This window comes from Haliotis cracherodii, unplaced genomic scaffold (genome assembly GCF_022045235.1).
Source record: "Haliotis cracherodii isolate W230 unplaced genomic scaffold, xgHalCrac1.p SCAF_7, whole genome shotgun sequence".
Lineage (NCBI taxonomy): Eukaryota > Metazoa > Mollusca > Gastropoda > Lepetellida > Haliotidae > Haliotis > Haliotis cracherodii.
The window spans coordinates 5984204-6003079 of NW_027266330.1; the positions used below are offsets into that span (position 1 = coordinate 5984204).

The window sequence follows — 18876 nt, forward strand, 5'->3', positions numbered from 1 at the left end:
ACTAGAAGGATCGGGGTGGTCAGGTTCGATGGCTTGGACGATTTCGTGTCAACGTACCCCGACGGCGTGGAAAGATGCACATGATATCAATTATTCGTTCACCTGGTCCAGACTCGAATAGTTACACCGCCATCATATAGCTTAAATACGGAGTGCGCCGCGAAAGAAAAAAACCTTACCTTTGTACAAAATACGAAGAGCAAATAATTTATCAATATATGATTTAATAATGGAACAAGTTTCTTTTATTTTCAGGTATCCACATGAGCAACACGAGGACATCCTTGGGTGCTGATGACGCTACACTGACATGCGCAGTGAGATTTGTTACCGCTTGGAACTACCTCCTCGTTATACACAATACACCGTCCGAGGCGGTCCCAACCATCACTCTCTACCCCAATGGGAGTTACACAATTACTAAAGAGGACATCAAATCCAGTTTGAATGTCACGGTGGACGCCAAAGATGAGGGGGTAGTTTTGACCTTGACATTCAAGAAGGTCGCGTGCAGTGACGAAGGGAACTACGCATGTACGTTGTTCACTTCTGAGAACACGTACGCTGCGCATGGGCAGTTAGAGATCGTAAGTAAGTATTGTGAGCATCGTACGTAAGAGGGAGTGAGTGAGTGTTGTTTAACGCCGCACTCAGTTATATTCAAGCAATATGACGGCGGTCTGTCAATAATCGAGTCTGGACCAGACAACCCAAAGATTGACATCATGGGCATCGATTCACGCAATTGGAATACGATGACATGCATGAACCACGTCAGCGAGCCTGGCCACCCGAACCCGTTAGTCGCCTCTTACGACGAGCAGAGACGCCTTTTACGGCAAGCATGCAGGATATCGGGATAAGAATAAAGTTTTGTCATTAATTGGTGGACATTGGATGGGTTGCTGAAGACCTATTCTACTCCGGATCTTAAAGGGTGAGTGAGTGAGTGAGTGAGTGAGTTGGATTTGATGGGTGAGTGAGTGAAAACATAGTGTTGGATTAACTTAAATTCAATTTACAGGAACAGGAATTGGTAGAGCCTACCCCTATGACTATACTTAACCGATTGTAACATTTCATTTTTCTCCTGACAGACATACCCTCGAGGCCGCATCTTAGTCTCCCGGTTGAGTTGATTGCAAACCGTAAAATCAAAGAACCAATCACGTGCGTGGGGAATGTGGGTTATCCAGAAGGCTTCCTGTATCTCCAAATGAAGTCCAAGTCTTCACCTCATTTCACCACACTTCCGGCGCATGTGACCTACGACCGCCGGGAATGTCACGTGACGGCCACAGCCCAGCTGATTGGTTTCTCCCCTACGTTAGAAGCCAATGGAACTGTTATTCGCTGTATGATAGAAAACAGTCGTCTGCTGCCACGCGGTCATGGCGTATCCACCGCAGCCGTCATGGCGGTACTGCCAGGTAATATACGTCATATCATTTCTGACATATCTGATGTTTGTCCGAGGGCTGTTTAATCCTAGACGTCAGTCTGAGACTAGACTAGTTTGTTGGACGAAGAGTAAATATAGATAACAGTTTCACTTTGTCAGAACGTCGTGGCAACGTTAGGTTTACGTTGTCACAATGTCATGATATTACGTCCATGCAACGTTTTTTTATTGCAAGTCCAATTTACGTTGTCGCAACGTTGTAGTCTGACGTTGTGATACGTCATTTTCACGTTCTAATACGCTGAAGTTACGTTGCGGGGACGTTGTATCTTATTTTATCGGAACGTTGTATTTTACAACGTGGGAACGTTGTATTTTACGTTGCGGGAAGGTTGTATTTTACGTTGCGGGAATGTTGTATTTTACGTCGCGGGAATGTTGTATTTTACGTTGTGGGAATATTGTAGTTTACGTTGTGGGAATGTTGCATTTTACTTTTGTGGGAACGTTGTATTGTACGTTGTGACAATATTATATGCAACGTTCTTCCGGGGACTACCATGGCCGTTGTCACGACAATGTGAACTAATGTTGTGTTAGAAAGTTGAAATACGATGTGAAAACGTGATCTGATTGTCTATACACCGTAATGCCTTTGATGAACGCGGATACAGCTTTGTGGAAAACGTGAGGTGCGTGCGTGCGTGCGTGCGTACGTTCGTGCGTGTGTGTTGGTGTTTGGTGGGGTAGGGAAGGGGGTGTATTATAGTAACAAAATGCAAGATAAATGCAAATTATGTATTTTGGAAACACCTGGCATGGAGCTAAGACAGAAATCAGGTCGAAAAAGGTATGTTCTACTTCAGAATCCCAAATGGGTGAAACGCATGGCTATTCTGTCCCGAAATCCCGAAGGGGTAAAACGCATGTGAAACTGGGGACCTAGTCTACCTCGGGATCGCGAGAAGCGTCACGTATGGGATACTGGGGACCTATTCTCCGGATTCCCTAAGTGCAGACACCTATTGGGTCCCATAGATCTATTCTACCCCGAAAAACCCGTATGCGATACGGGGAACCCACAATACCCCGAAATCCCGAAGAAATGGTGTAAGAACGTGACGGTGATTTAAGTGTGTGACAGTGGTATAAGAACGTGACAGTGGCAGAAATATGTGACAGTGGTATAAGAACGTGACAGTGGTATAAGTATGTGACAGTGGTATAAGAACGTGACAGTGGTATAAGCATGTGACAGTGGTATAAGAACGTGACAGTGGCATAAGTATGTGACAGTGGCATAAGTATGTGACAGTGGTATAAGAACGTGACAGTGGTATAAGAATGTGACAGTGGTATAAGAATGTGACTGTGGTATAAATATGTGACATTGGTGTTAGAACGTGACAGTGGTGTAAGAACGTGACAGTGGTATAAGAACGTGACAGTGGTATAAGAATGTGACTGTGGTATAAATATGTGACATTGGTGTTAGAACGTGACAGTGGTGTAAGAACGTGACAGTGGTATAAGTATGTGACAGTGGCATAAGTATGTGACAGTGGTATAAGAATGTGACAGTGGTGCAAGTTTGTGACAGTGGTACAGGTACGTGACACGCACACCCGCGGCCTTTGCTATATTCAAGTTCAATGATCTTGGACACGACGTTAAACCCCATTTCACAAGGTTGTCGTGATGTAGCTTGGAAGTTGCCGCCGATGGCGTAAACCACGTAACACCTGGCGCGTTGTCAACAATGTTAGATATCTTGCGTAGCAAACTTCCCCGAAAAACCCGTATGCGATACGGGGAACCCACAATACCCCGAAATCCCGAAGAAATGGTGTAAGAACGTGACGGTGATTTAAGTGTGTGACAGTGGTATAAGAACGTGACAGTGGCAGAAATATGTGACAGTGGTATAAGAACGTGACAGTGGTATAAGTATGTGACAGTGGTATAAGAACGTGACAGTGGTATAAGCATGTGACAGTGGTATAAGAACGTGACAGTGGCATAAGTATGTGACAGTGGCATAAGTATGTGACAGTGGTATAAGAACGTGACAGTGGTATAAGAATGTGACAGTGGTATAAGAATGTGACTGTGGTATAAATATGTGACATTGGTGTTAGAACGTGACAGTGGTGTAAGAACGTGACAGTGGTATAAGAACGTGACAGTGGTATAAGAATGTGACTGTGGTATAAATATGTGACATTGGTGTTAGAACGTGACAGTGGTGTAAGAACGTGACAGTGGTATAAGTATGTGACAGTGGCATAAGTATGTGACAGTGGTATAAGAATGTGACAGTGGTGCAAGTTTGTGACAGTGGTACAGGTACGTGACACGCACACCCGCGGCCTTTGCTATATTCAAGTTCAATGATCTTGGACACGACGTTAAACCCCATTTCACAAGGTTGTCGTGATGTAGCTTGGAAGTTGCCGCCGATGGCGTAAACCACGTAACACCTGGCGCGTTGTCAACAATGTTAGATATCTTGCGTAGCAAACTTCCCCCTGGGGCCATGACATCATTCCATTGTCTCATTCCAGCACCAACATCAACTGCCGACATCTCAGCGACATCCAGCAAACCGGCTTCTTCACCATCGACCGCCATCACCACGGATGCATCTTCACCAAACGCGATAACAACATCTGTGTCAACATCATCATCTGCAGGAACGACAACTACCGCGCGTGTTGTAACGACGACAGCTACCCCAAGTACACTGTCACATAGTACATTCATTCATAATATATACTATTCCACTTTCAATAGGGATATGTGTTTTTTTCATATGTTACACAAAACAGACTTTCCTAATATGTCAAGTGACATATCTTATTACCCCTATCAAATATTGAGTAGTATATAACAGGTATTACAAGCAAACCAAGAAAGGTTTCAGCGAACATATTTGTATGTATAATTACATATAATAGTTATGAGATCATATATTCGTAGTTTTATAACTGTCTCAACAGAACAGTGATTAGTTGAGCAGAGTTATGTCCCTTTGTTCTGCGAGGATCCGAGCATCGTGGATCATACTTATCGTGTCAAAAGAAACAAACGTTCATGGAACGAGTCATTTGCGGCCTCGTCGCCATCAGTGTGAAATAAATTTTGCGGGTGACATATCCTTACTGTACTATACCTTGACTGATAGCACTTCCTTTAATTAGCCGTCAACATATGTTAAAATATTTGGAATTCGTGTTATTATTATTATTATTTAATGTTATTTTCACGCTTTCATTGAGGGCGGGGCGGTCGGGTAGCCTAGTGGTTAAAGCGTTCGCTCGTCACGCCGAAGACCCGGGTTCGATTCCCGACATGGGTACAATGTGTGAAGCCCATTTGTGGTGTCCCCCACCGTGATATTGCTGGAATATTGCTAAAAGCGGCGTAAAACCATACTCACTCACTCACTCACTCACGCTTTGACTGAGAGCCTGTTCAACCCATGCATGCCGTACCCAGTACACGTAATCCGGTTTAGCATTGATTATCAAGCAGCAGTCGCTGGTGGAAAGAGGCGACTAGAAGGATCGGGGTGGTCAGGTTCGATGGCTTGGACGATTTCGTGTCAACGTACCCCGACGGCGTGGAAAGATGCACATGATATCAATTATTCGTTCACCTGGCCCAGACTCGAATAGTTACACCGCCATCATATAGCTTAAATACGGAGTGCGCCGCGAAAGAAAAAAAACCTTACCTTTGAACAAAATACGAAGAGCAAATAATTTATCAATATATGATTTAATAATGGAACAAGTTTCTTTTATTTTCAGGTATCCACATGAGCAACACGAGGACATCCTTGGGTGCTGATGACGCTACACTGACATGCGCAGTGAGATTTGTTACCGCTTGGAACTACCTCCTCGTTATACACAATACACCGTCCGAGGCGGTCCCAACCATCACTCTCTACCCCAATGGGAGTTACACAATTACTAAAGAGGACATCAAATCCAGTTTGAATGTCACGGTGGACGCCAAAGATGAGGGGGTAGTTTTGACCTTGACATTCAAGAAGGTCGCGTGCAGTGACGAAGGGAACTACGCATGTACGTTGTTCACTTCCGAGAACACGTACGCTGCGCATGGGCAGTTAGAGATCGTAAGTAAGTATTGTGAGCATCGTACGTAAGAGTGAGTGTTGTTTAACGCCGCACTCAGTTATATTCCAGCTATTTGACGGCGGTCTGTCAATAATCGAGTCTGGACCAGACAGTCCAGTGTTTGACATCATGAGCATCGATCCATGCAATTGGAATACGATGACATGCACCAACCTATTCAGCCAGCCTGACCTCCCGATCCCGTTAGTCGCCTCTTACGGCAAGCATGCAGGATATCGTGATAAGAATAAAGACACTGTGGTAACACTTGACTGAATGTTAGGTTTGTCATTAGGTAGACATTGGATGGGTTGCTGAAGACCTATTCTACCCCGGATCTTCACGGGTGAGTGAGTGAGTGAGTGCGTGCGTGCGTGCGTGCGTGCGTGAGTGAGTGAGTGAGTGAGTGAGTTGGATTTGATGGGTTAGTGAGTGAAAACATAGTGTTGGATTAACTTTAATTCAATTAACAGGAACAGGAATTGGTAGAGCCTACCCCTATGACTATACTTTACCGATTGTAACATTGCATTTTTCTCCTGACAGACATACCCACGAAGCCGCATCTTAGTCTACCGGTTGAGTTGATTGCAAACCGTAAAATCAAAGAACCGATCACGTGCGTGGGGAATGTGGGTTACCCAGAAGGCTTTCTGTATCTCCAAATGAAGTCCAAGTCTTCACCTCATTTCACCACACTTCCGGCTCACGTGACCTACGACCGCCGGGAATGTCACGTGACGGCCACAGCCCAGCTGATTGGTTTCTCCCCTACGTTAGAAGCCAATGGAACTGTTATTCGCTGTATGATAGAAAACAGTCGTCTGCTGCCACGCGGTCATGACGTATCCACCGCAGCCGCCCTGGCGGTACTGCCAGGTAATATACGTCATATCATTTCTGACATATCTGATGTTTGTCCGAGGGCTGTTTAATCCTACATATCAGTCTGAGACTAGACTAGTTTGTTGGACGTAGAAAGAAATCTAGATAACAATATCATTTTGTCTGAACGTTGTGGCAACGTTAGGTTTACGTTGCAACAACGTCATGATATTACGTCCATGCAACGTTATTCTGTTGCAAGTCCAATTTACGTTGTCGCAAAGTTGTAGGCTGACGTTGTGATACGTCATTTTCACGTTCTCACATGTTATGGTAACGCTGAAGTTACGTTGCGGGAACGATGTATCTTATGTTGTGGGAACGTTGTATTGTACGTTGTAGGAACGTTATACTTTACGTCGTGGTGATGTCGTATTTTACTTTGCGGGAAGGTTGTATCTTATATGTTGTGGGAATGTTGTATTTTACGTCGTCTGAATGTTGTATTTTACGTCGTGGGAATGTTGTATCTTACGGTGTGGGAAGGTTGTATTTTACGTCGCGGGAATGATGTATTTTACGTCGTGGGAATGTCGTATTTTACGTTGTGGGAATGTTGCATTTTACTTTTGTGGGAACGTTGTATTGTACGTTGTGACAATATTATTTGCAACGTTCTTCTGAGGACTACCATGGCCGTTGTCACAACAATGTGAACTAATGTTGTGTTAGAAAGTTGAAATACGATGTGAAAACGTGATCTGATTGTCCATACACCGTAATGCCTTTGATGAACGCGGATGCAGCTTTGTGGAAAAAGTGAGGTGCGTGCGTGCGTGTGTGTGTGTATGTTGGTGTTGGGTGGGGTAGGGAAGGGGGTGTATTATAGTAACATAATGCAAGATGAATGCAAATTATGTATTTTGGAAACGCCTGGCAAGGAGCTAAGACAGAAATCAGTTAAAAAACGGCCTGTTCTACCGCAGAATCCCGAATGAGTGTAACACATGGCTATACTGCCCCGAAATCCCGAAGGGGTAAAACGCATGTGGAACTGGGGACCTAGTCTACCTCAGGATCGCGAGAAGCGTCACGTATGGCATACTGGGGACCTATTCTCCGGGTTCTCTAAGTGCAGACACCTTTTGGGTCCCATAGATCTATTCTACCCCGAAAAACCGTATGCGATACGGGGAACCCACAATACCGAAGAAATGACAAGATTGGGAATCAACCTTGAATCAATCCCCATGTATTGTCCGTTTGCTGCAATATCGTACCGATGAAATGCAAAATAAATATAAACCCTAAAGCAACAGTTCGTATTAAATGGCATGAAAGTTATTCATTTGTCCATACAACTCGTCACTATAATTTCAGATATTGTCATGAAGTAGAGAAAAAGTTGTTTAACAAAGTTACTCTCATTGTCATTGCCTGTTGTTACAAGGGGGTCTACACTGTAAACTGAACAGCCTTACATTCGCGCTTGAAATTGTAATAAAATCCTGTCAAATGAAAAGTCTAAATTAGAGGCGTATCTTTCTGTAGTAGTTATTAAACGGAATATACAATGGGAATCTGTAAACTATTCTCAAAGCAATGCTAGTGATGTTCTTGGTATTGCTATTCGGCTTATTTCAAATGCAAATAAGAAAATAATAAGAACGAGCTCAATATATAATTACAATACGGTACATGATGAAATTCAAAGATGATTTGGAAACCTTGGTATTTCACGTTTACGATTATTGCATGTCGGAGGGTGTGCACTGACAAAATGGAGACCGGAATTCATAATGCATTAGAGGCGGTTCATGCAACTCTCAGTCAAATTATTATTTTAGTTGACAGTAACAGTGACAGTGACAATGAAAATATTTCAGAATAGGCGTTTTGAGACTACCCCTGCGATGCCCTTCAGCTGTTATGTTTAGGCGGTGAGGCGGTGAGGTCAAACGGGGTTGAAGTTCCAACAATTACATGATAGCTTGTTAAACAACAGTTTCAATAACAATGTCTAAACTTATGGTGACGAGGTGGTATGGACAAATAAATAATTTCCATGCCATTTAAGACGAATTTTTGCTTTCGGTTTAATATCTTTTTTGCATTTCATCGATACGATTTTACGGCAAACGGACTATAGTCACACGCAGCAGTACCGAGGAGTTGTATCCAAATTGCGTGGATCGATGCTCATGATATCAATCTCTGGATTGGCTGGTCCAGACACGATTATTGAAAGACTGCCGTCATACAGCTGAAATATTGCTGAATGCGGTTTTAAACAATAAACAAACAAATGGGTTGACTACCCATCGGAAACATGCATGTTGTACTATTTTCAGTCCTAGAATTAGTCACCGCGGAGCAACACGAATGAGTATACCTGGAACCGTCTCTGACCCTTAATGCACACGGGTGAACACCCATTGACTACAGGGAACTTTTTTGTCCAAGAAGCCCCATGAGATATACACATTCTTTCTTCATGAAAGTGACACAACTCGTTGACTCGGAATTCTCAACACGCATGTGAAATCAATATCTTGCGAGACGTACAAATGTATAGATGCCTGTGACTATGAGAGCTTTGGGAGGACGGAAAGAGGCGATGTAATCTGACTGTCTAACTCCATCAACTGAGTCAATGGGTATGTGTATTTTGACAATTGAATCCTTCCGCGGTGATGTTTGTTCGTACATTCAATCTATCACAGGTTGGATATGAGTGTTTGAAAAAGGGAACGATATAAAAAATGACTTTGCTTGAGTGGAGACAGTTTTAGTATATCGAGTGTATGTACAGTTTGGCGTATTGGAAGGGTGACATGGAGTTTAAACGCTCGAGTCGCAGCCGATTGTGAGAAATAAAGTCCAGATGGACGGGTTGAAGGGGCGCTTTAACTGAATTACACCACGTGGGCCACGAACGCGCAGCCGATTGCGCAAAGATGCAAAACCGTGAACCGAGGCTCTCTCCCCTTTCGTCCGAATCGAATCGTCCGACCTAGCCGTGGAGCATGTGCTGGATTATTTGAGAAAAACGGCCTCACCCCATTCGTCAGCAGCCCATTTATAAGAAACCATAAAATCTGACTGACTTACATCACGTGGGCCACGAACGTGCTGCGGATTGTGCGAGGATGCAAAACCGTGAAGCGAGGCTCGCTCCCCTTTCGTCCGAATCGAATCGTCCGACCACGGCGTGGGGCACGTGCTGGGTTATTTGGAGAAACATGGTCTCACCCCATTCGTCAGCAGGACATTTTGTCAGATACCATAAATCACAAATGAAATAGTTTAAGTACATGTCTCAATGACGTATCTCCAGTGAACACATTATATCATAATCTTGTTCTTGCTGTAGAGGTGATGCTAAAGGTATACCTAGCGCCTATCTCTCTGTGATGTCAACTTTCTGCCACCCTGTCATTTTTTGACCAAAATCCAGACATCTCTGGCAATATGTTCACAATTAAATACAAACACGTTAATTGAAAAAACCTCAATATTTTCGTATGAAGCTGAGTTGAGAAAATTTAAGTTGTTTTCATGATCAAATGGTTCATTAAATATAAACGGGTAGAAAATGAAACAACATTCTATCCTATTGTTGTTTACGTGCAGTGTTAAGCTAGTTTTTTTTATCCGAGTTGATTAATTATTTCACTTATTAGTCCAAACGTCTGAATTTATCTGATCTTAATTATACAGAGAGAGAGAGAGAGTTTATTTAAGAGCCACCGATTTGGGGTTATGACAGACTAATTAAAACATAAAAATAACATGTTATTAAGATGAAAAAGTAGTGTAAAAAGAATTCATACCATCTCATTAAAAATATACCAACGTTTAAATATAACAATCTTTTACCGTTCAGCCATTTTCAGCTTCAGCTAATACACTTGTATTGAATACGCTTTACTGGCAGCATAAGTTGTATACTCCCCATGAAGCTGAGAACTAGTGATAGAGAAGGTATGATGGGAAAATATTTACCACGTGAGGGCAGAACATGTACTTCCTGTAATAGGAATCATTAGGTACAGTCAGTTTGACTCCAAATGAGAACGATGAATTGCAAAATAACTCGAAATCCAGAAAAGTGTATAAAACATCAATGCGGTATTTGACCATGAATACCCTGTACCCAACAAAATCTGAATTTTGTTTATTTCAAGACCCATGACGGGTGAAGTTCTTTAAGAAACTATCAGTTAATTATGTATAGAAGTGTGTACATGACACGTAGGGGGACAAATCGTGGATGGAACAGCGCAAGCATGGTCTGCACGTGCTACACAGTGACCGTTTTCATTCAATGACAAGATGCGCTACTCAGCAGATGTTAAACAGTTGATGTTGAATGTGTATGATTTCTTTAGAAGTGAAGCAGAAAGAGCAAAGCTCTTATGCAATTAATAAATTCTTGAAACGATCTTCAAAAGCTCTTGGTATGTCCCCTCAGAAACTGAAAAATGTTGTTAGTCGACGAGATACAAATAGTCTGGCCAAGGAGGTAGGGAACATGTCAAAACCACGCAAGGTTGATAAATGAGACAGTTTACCGAGGGATCAAGTCAGACGTGCAATTGTTAAACTGCACTCAGAAAATAAGTACCTGTCCCTAAGAATTTTGAAGATACATCTTGAAACTGACCATGATATACGTGTTACAAAGTACAAACTATGGCAGCTGTTGCATACATTTGGTTACAATTACAAAAAGATTACTGGAGAAAATAGGGCTGTGTTGTGTGAACGGGCTGACATTGTCCGTCTCCGAAATCATTACCTTCGTACTATCAAGCAGAAGGCGTGAACGTGAAGAAGGATATGAGCCCGTCGTCTTAGATGAGACATGGGTAAATGCGTCACACACAGCCAGCAGTCAGTGGGTACCCAGTGGTGAAACGAACGGCAATGTATTTCTGGAGTGGGTGAAAGATAAATTAGTCCCTGCTTTGCCTACCAAGTCTCTCATTGTCATGGACAATGCACCGTATCATAGTGTGCAGGATCCAGAAAGCAAGACTCCAACCTCTAATAACCGTAAAGAAGACATGGTTACTTGGCTGCAACGGAGGAACATTACCTTTCCTTCTCGAGCGACGAAACCACAGCTCTATGATATCATCAAAACTATGAAACCTGACCCCGTGTATAAAGTTGACAGTTACATCAAGGGTCAGGGTCACGCTGTCTTACGACTGCCACCTTATCACTGCGACCTGAATCCAATCGTGTTGGTATGGGGCATCGTCAAGGGTGACGTTGGACGATCGAACACAACGTTCAAATTACGAGACGTTGAACAACTCGTAAAGGAATCCTTTGGTCGGGTAACAGTAGAAACATGGAGACGTTGTTTGGCCACAGTCGTTGACGAGATAGAGCCACGTTATTGGTCACGAGATGGACTACGGCCAGCAACAGTCCAACCTATAATAGTGGCAGTCGGTTCAGGCACCAGCAGTTCCCACGACGAGATCTATGGCATGAGCGAGTCAGATTGCGACTGAAATTATCACGAGACGACCCCTCTAACGCGCTGTCATTTCCCCTACCACAGAACGTGCAGTGCTTGTGCTGTGCCTTCCACGGTTTGTCCCCCTTACGTGTCATGTACACATTTCTATACAAAATTACATGATAGTCTCTTAAAGAACTTCATCCGTCATGGGTCTTAAAATAAACAAAATTCAGATTTTGTTGGGTACAGGGTATTCATGGTCAAGTACCGTATTGATGTTTTCTGGATTTTGAGTTATTTTGCAATTCATCGCTCTCATTTGGAGTCAAACGGACTGTACATGAGTATTATATTTTTTAATATGACATATTTTCACAATTTACGATAAACATCACTGTGTAAACATATTTAGGGCTGCGCTAATGTGCTTCGTGTGACACCACATGTAACAAGAACTTGTAGATGATATTTCACATCTAAATGACACTTGAAGGGAAATAGAAGTTGTTTGTTGTTGTTGTTGTTGAAAATATACTTAACGTATCGTCTCCTGTCAATTCATTATCCTGTTTACAGACCGACGTCATATAGCTGGAATATTGCTGAGTGTGGCGTTAAACAACAAAGAAACAAATTAGAAGCATACATATAAACAAATGTTTAAGAGGATAGCTAATCATGGCCTTATTGTAACGGGCGTGGTAATACCACCAAGGCGATAGGCTAATATATATCTATGCACGCTCATTCATTGAACGGGGTAATGACATGCGATTAGCTTTGCCCACAGTGCCGCTGCAGACGCATGATATACCGGGTCAGTTACTTGACCACAGATGACAGTAAGCCTCATTGTCTGTATTTAGTAAGTGGATTGTTGTTATTGTTCATCTTATCATTAATAATACATCATGTGCTAAACACGAGATTATTGACAATATGTCGTCAATATTTCCTCGTTAAATAGCCGTAGTCCAATTATATGCATTATCATACACGGCATACGATGACTTCCTCATCAGCAGCCAGAACATCTTCCTATCTCGTCTCTCTTCAAAAGATGATTCAGGGGCAGTGGGGTAGCCTGGTGGTTAAAGCGTTCGCTCGTCACGCCGAAGACCCGGGTTCGATTCCCACGTTTCTGGCGTCCCCCGCCGTGATATTGCTTGAATGTTGCTAACTCATTCACTTACTCACTCACTCAAAAGACCATGCTTTCATATTTAACTGATTTTATTTTGCATGCTAATCTCTCCTAGAAACGACCTGTAAAAATATGATTTAACCGAATATGTAAAATTCTGTACGCTTATGTGACTCTTATTTACTTGAGCCCGAGGCTTTAAATGCAATAAATGTATTTAAGAACACCAACACCACCAACAAAAATGTTTATTTCGCTTCAAAGTAATAGCGAGACCGACGAGCGTCAGGTATAAGTTTAACTGCAACACCCAAATACTTTAAATTACACAATTTAAGGACTTCTTTAACAGACATGCCGGTAGGTACACGGCAGATATCAACACTAGTGATCAAACATCTGCTCGACCAGCTGTTGCCAAAGTGATGCTGCAGTTATCCACCAACTGATACAACCAACATTTGATTTTGGTGAATATCTTGTATGTTTTTTAAGTATCAGGTGCTATTTTATTTATGGGGCGGTCGGGTAGCCTAGTGGTTAAAGCGTTCGCTCGTCACGCCGAAGACCCGGGTTCGATTCCCGACATGGGTACAATGTGTGAAGTCCATTTCTGGTGTCCCCCGCAGTGCTATTGCTGGAATAAGGCTAAAATCGGCGTAAAACCGTACTCACTCACTCACTCACTATTTTATTTATAGCAGGTCATAAAGTTATCTTGAAGAAGCGCTCGTACAATTTCCTACATCGCAATCATAATCGACACATACTTTGTCCGCACCCAGTGTAATTAAATTTATACCTTGAACTGAGATACGATACGTCACGACATAAAGAGTTGAGAGAACTTCCACAGACCGTAGCGTCACGTGAACTCTGAGTGAACTTTGACCGTCTGATCTACAAGAAAGATTCCCGGGTTCTTGAACCAATCAGCTGCCAGCTTACTAAAACAGTTCGGGTTCCTTGTCCCTCCTCTTTGATGCGGGAATTTTGACTTGTACAAATACAAAACTCACTCAGAAGACAAATATGCTTCAATGGTACTCCCTTTTGATGTATGAAATATCCACAACAATATAATGGCGTCTCTGTACTATCTACTTTCGTAACTTATCGTTCTAGTTCGTTTTGGAGATACAGAAATCCCACACGAATGCTTCTCGCTCTCCTATCGAGGATTTAGCCTCCACGCTGATTTTCTGATTAGAAAGTACACCTGACGCGACCACCTCGCGGGATGTCCTTAGATCCCCGCGTTAGAGAGGTGTCGTCTCGGAGTACATTATCAGTAAAAGATACGGAAGAAGCCGAAAGACGATCGCGATGATGAAAGGCAGAAAATGACGATGTTGAGGAATCAGGAGGAGGAGGAGGATAAGAAGCAGAGTGGTGATATTGAGGATGTGGGGATGTATTTACGCTGTATCAACAATGCACCATCAACTGATGCAGCTTCAAACACTATTAACTATCATAAACTAGTCTTTGAAAGGCATTTAGAAGTGATACACATAAGGAAGAGAATTTATGGATGTCAACTTCTTTATTATGAGGAACAAAACGTTTGAGAGTATATGCTTACTTCTTCATCGGGTAGTTGTTGTTATGTTGTGTTCTTCGTAATAAAGCAGGTGACATCCATCAGTTCTCTTCCTTATCATAAACTAATTATACATACCTAATCAGTTTTCTCTGGGAGTCGGTGCACGTGTGATCAAAGCGTGTTATGCATGTGATCAATGAACGTGATGCACGTGACACATGTCTTGATGGAGGACGTATCTACCTCTTTAGCTTTATCCTTCTCATACGAGGATGAATACTTGCAGAATCACGGTAATATGTTTACTTCGTCGTTCAATATATACTGATGAATAGAAATAAGTGAAACCCAAATCTCATGTCTGGCATGGATGCTGGACGGGGGGCAAGCCTATCGGGTAAAGCTTTAACGCATCGCACCTCAGATATAGATTCGGTCCCCCCAAAAATGGATACAATCAGCCAAACGATCTATAAACAACCAATCGTTTAGTTATTTCTGCCCCGGTGTCGATGGCAACCATCAATCAGTCAGTCACTAATTCGTTGATTAACCATACGGTCATTTCACTTAACGTTCAATCAACTGACCGGTCGTCAACGAACCAATCAATCACTCAGCCAATCGTTCAATCGCTCCCTCACACAATCGTTCAATCACTCCCTTACCCAATCTTTGAACGACTCAACCAATCTTTCTGTCAATCACTCTACCAATCGTTCAATCACTCCATCAACCAATCGTTCAATCACTCCCTCAACCAATCGTTCAATCACTCCCTCAACCAATCGTTCAATCACTCACACCACCAATCGTTTAAAAATCAACTAATTGTTCCATCAACCAATCATTCAATCAATCCCCAACATATCATTCTATTAACCAATCATTCAATCCATCACCCAACCGATCGCTCAATCATCCAAACAATCATTCAACCAATCGTTCCACTAACCACTATGACTTCTTCTCCTTCCAGATGACATCTGTGGTCTGACGGTCAACGGCAGCTTACGCCACCCATACTCCTGCAGCAAGTCCATCGTGTGCATCAACTCTGACCCCTCTGTTGGACAATGTCCAGACGAACTCTGTTTTGATCCGAGCAGTGGACAGTGCGGCCAAGTTGGTAAGCTCGTGTCATCGTTCACAAATACATGTTTTCGCGGTTTCCCGCCTGTGCTGGGAGGTGTTCAATGTTTGACATTTTTGTTTGATGTCCAGCAAGCAACATTTCAGCGACATGACGGCGGACAGTCTAGCAATCCGCATGATTGATATTATGAACAACGGTCCCCGTCCTCGGGGCACGGTGACACGCAGTGAACCAATTCACCGAGCTGACCACACGAGCCAGTTGGTGGCCTCTCACTACTCATGTTGCTGGGAGCCTGTTATAACTCGGAATCCCCGCGGGGAGATTTATAGGAAAGCAATTATTTGAATTTGTTTCTAGTTTCATTGTATAGAGCAAAAAAAAAAAAAAAAATCGTTTTACAGCATTTCTTCAATTGTCATTTTTATTGATGATTTTAATTATAGCCTACATGTAATGTAAAAAGAAATGCGTTCCCGTTCTTACTAATATTCCGTGTTCAACCAGCTCTACTTCTACCACACTGCTTGTGTTATTACTACTAGTCCTACTATTTGTACTACTACTACTACTACTACTACTACTACTACTACTACTACCACTAAATGTATTCTTATACTAACACTTACAATGTCTACTATGTCCGTGACCCGTGTTAAGTTATATGATTAACTGTTTTCCATTATACGATTATGTACTTAACCGCAAAAGAAACGTCACCGTGGATAGATATATGAGAAACCGTCTTTGTCGAAAAACTGTAAACATACTTTGAGACATATTAAAAAGATATAAATTGTCAAAACTGATCATCAAGGTTGAAATTAAAGTGTCAAATGTTCTTAAAGCGAAACACAACACTAGTCTCTGAGAAAATGGCATCACAGGTCAGTATCTCGTGTGTCCGCCATGTGCATTGAAGACTGCCGTGCAACGTCGATACATGGAATGGATGAGGTGGTTGAGCCCACACTCTGAGGAACGCCTGACGCAGTTCAGCTGCAGTTGACGGCCTTGGTCGGACGTCATTCAGTCGTCTTTGAATCTCGTCCCAAAGGTGCTCAATGGGATTTAAATCGGGACCGAGGGCAGGCCACTGCATGGTTCTGATTCCATTCTGCAGAAGGAAGTCTCTTGTTGCTCTCGCACTGTGGGCACGGGCGTTATCATGCTGAAACTCGTGGTTACGGCGACGTGCCAAATGAGGAATGGCGTGTGGTCTCAAGACTTGATCAATGTACCGAGCTGCTGGGACACCATTGCCTCTCCCCGGACCGATGTTCTGGAAGACCACAGGGCCGACCCTCTGTGCAAGACCAATTCCACTCCATACCATGATGCTTGGACCACCCCACGAGGCTCTCTCAACAAGACAAGCATAGGAATAACGTTTCCCACGACGTCGCCAGACTCACTCACTGCCATCTGCTGTTGAGATACAGTAACGGCTCACGTCTGAGAAGAGGACTCTTCTCTGCTACTGGTGGCGCCAATGCTGGTGCTGTGGTGCCCATTGAAGACGGTCCCGGCGATGACATGGCGTCAGAATGGGTGACCTGTGACAGTGGATGTGTCTCCTCGTCAATCGTCGAAGCATGGTGTCCGCACTAATGTGTCGCTGGTGTGTCCCCATGGTCTGTCGAGAAGTAACAAAGCGATCCTGACATCGGGTGGTCCTGACATGGTCGGTCATGTGTAGTGTTGGTGGTCAGGTACCGTTGCTGGAGTCTGTATATGGTCCTTATGTGGACTTGAAATGCATTGGCTACTTGCGGGGCGGATTGTCCAGTTTGCAATCGTCCAAGGGTTTTGTGTCGCTGATTTCTTGTCTGTCTTAGCATGTGGTAGCAATTCAATAACGAATGAATGTTATCCGATCTGGGTGGATTTTTATAGAGCAAGAAATGGGGGAACGCATGTGCATTTCAATTTGCACGGAACTCACGTGCATCGGGTTACCATGGCCGTTGACGTGATGCATTTGGGCGATCGGTTTCATTGTCATCAAATTTCATTTTTCCAGACAAGGTAATGTTAAATTTTAGAAACCCAGATATTTAAAAAACACCTTATCATGCAATGTTACTTGGGGTGACGTTTCTTTTGCGGTTCAGTATATTTGTGAAATTAGAAATATCAAACACGTGTTGTATTTTGTATAAAACGCATTTAATTCTAAAGCCATCGTGAACTTGATGGCCGAGGTCGACTGGGAATGTTTGATGGTGTATTGTCTTGCCTCACCGGAGTGCATCGTTGCTCTGGCTTTGAAACACTGGCATATCCAAAGACGATACATTGCGTGATGTAGCCGAAATTCTGCGTGTCACAGCTCATCCCAACTTTCATTCACTAACATATTAAATTCTGTTTCACATCGTAGCCCTGTCGCTGCGCACGTCAACGGGCTCCCTGAACGAAGGCCTCACCGCCATCGCGTGCCGTCTGCTTCACCGGGGAACATGGGACATCTTGTCAGTGAAGAGACAGACGACATCCGGTTACGAATATGACATCATGCACGTGCACAGCAACGGAAGTGTCGCCTGGATTGATAGCAACCTCGAGTCTCGTGCTCTCAGTGAAGTGTTTATCTCCAAATACGAAGCAGAAATCCTGATATGGATTTCAACCCTCAAGTGTGCTGACGGAGGACGTTATATTTGTGGGGCGTCTGGTATCCCGTACCTCACACAGTCACAGTCAACACTGAGCGTCATCTGTAAGTTCATTATGGTTCTCTAACCTGATAGCCGTGCCGGGCAATATTCATGGCGCTTCGTCTCCCAACACTGGCTTGTAAGCTTTGACCAAATGTCAACAAAAAACGTTACTACTGTACGATCTTATTATCAAGTAAGTAATACTATATCTAATAACGCTAGGAGCGTGCCTTTCCTGGTCCGCTTGACACAAGGTCCTTGTTAAAGATACAGTATTATTTCACAAGTTCGAGATGTATTCATTTCTGGCGTGTTAGGTGAGGTGAAAAGGGGTTTAACGTCACTTCCAAGATTATTGCACTTACACAGCGACGTGCATGCATGTGCGTATGGATGCTTGTACTAGTCAGAACTATATATGGTGCCAGCACACTGAGATACCATGCCGTAGTTTAACCCCACTCAGACACAGTATACCGATCGACAGAGATAACCAGTCCTGGTTTTAGCCCCTTAATGCCGAACGCCAGACAGGGTGTCAACAAGTACCATCTTTTAATGTCTTTTGGTATGACA

The 18876-nt window shown here is 43.2% G+C and overlaps 1 protein-coding gene across 1 annotated transcript in view; it reads left to right on the top strand.

The window, feature by feature from the left end:
- Nucleotides 1–18876, top strand: part of LOC139447067 (uncharacterized) — a 49292-nt gene that overhangs the window by 16641 nt on the left and 13775 nt on the right. Inside the window, exons 10-13 of the mRNA XM_071228222.1 lie at nucleotides 256–591; nucleotides 6094–6426; nucleotides 15521–15670; nucleotides 18021–18359. Of these exons, the coding sequence (XP_071084323.1) occupies nucleotides 256–591; nucleotides 6094–6426; nucleotides 15521–15670; nucleotides 18021–18359 (1158 nt within the window). The remainder of the gene's footprint in view (nucleotides 1–255; nucleotides 592–6093; nucleotides 6427–15520; nucleotides 15671–18020; nucleotides 18360–18876) is intronic.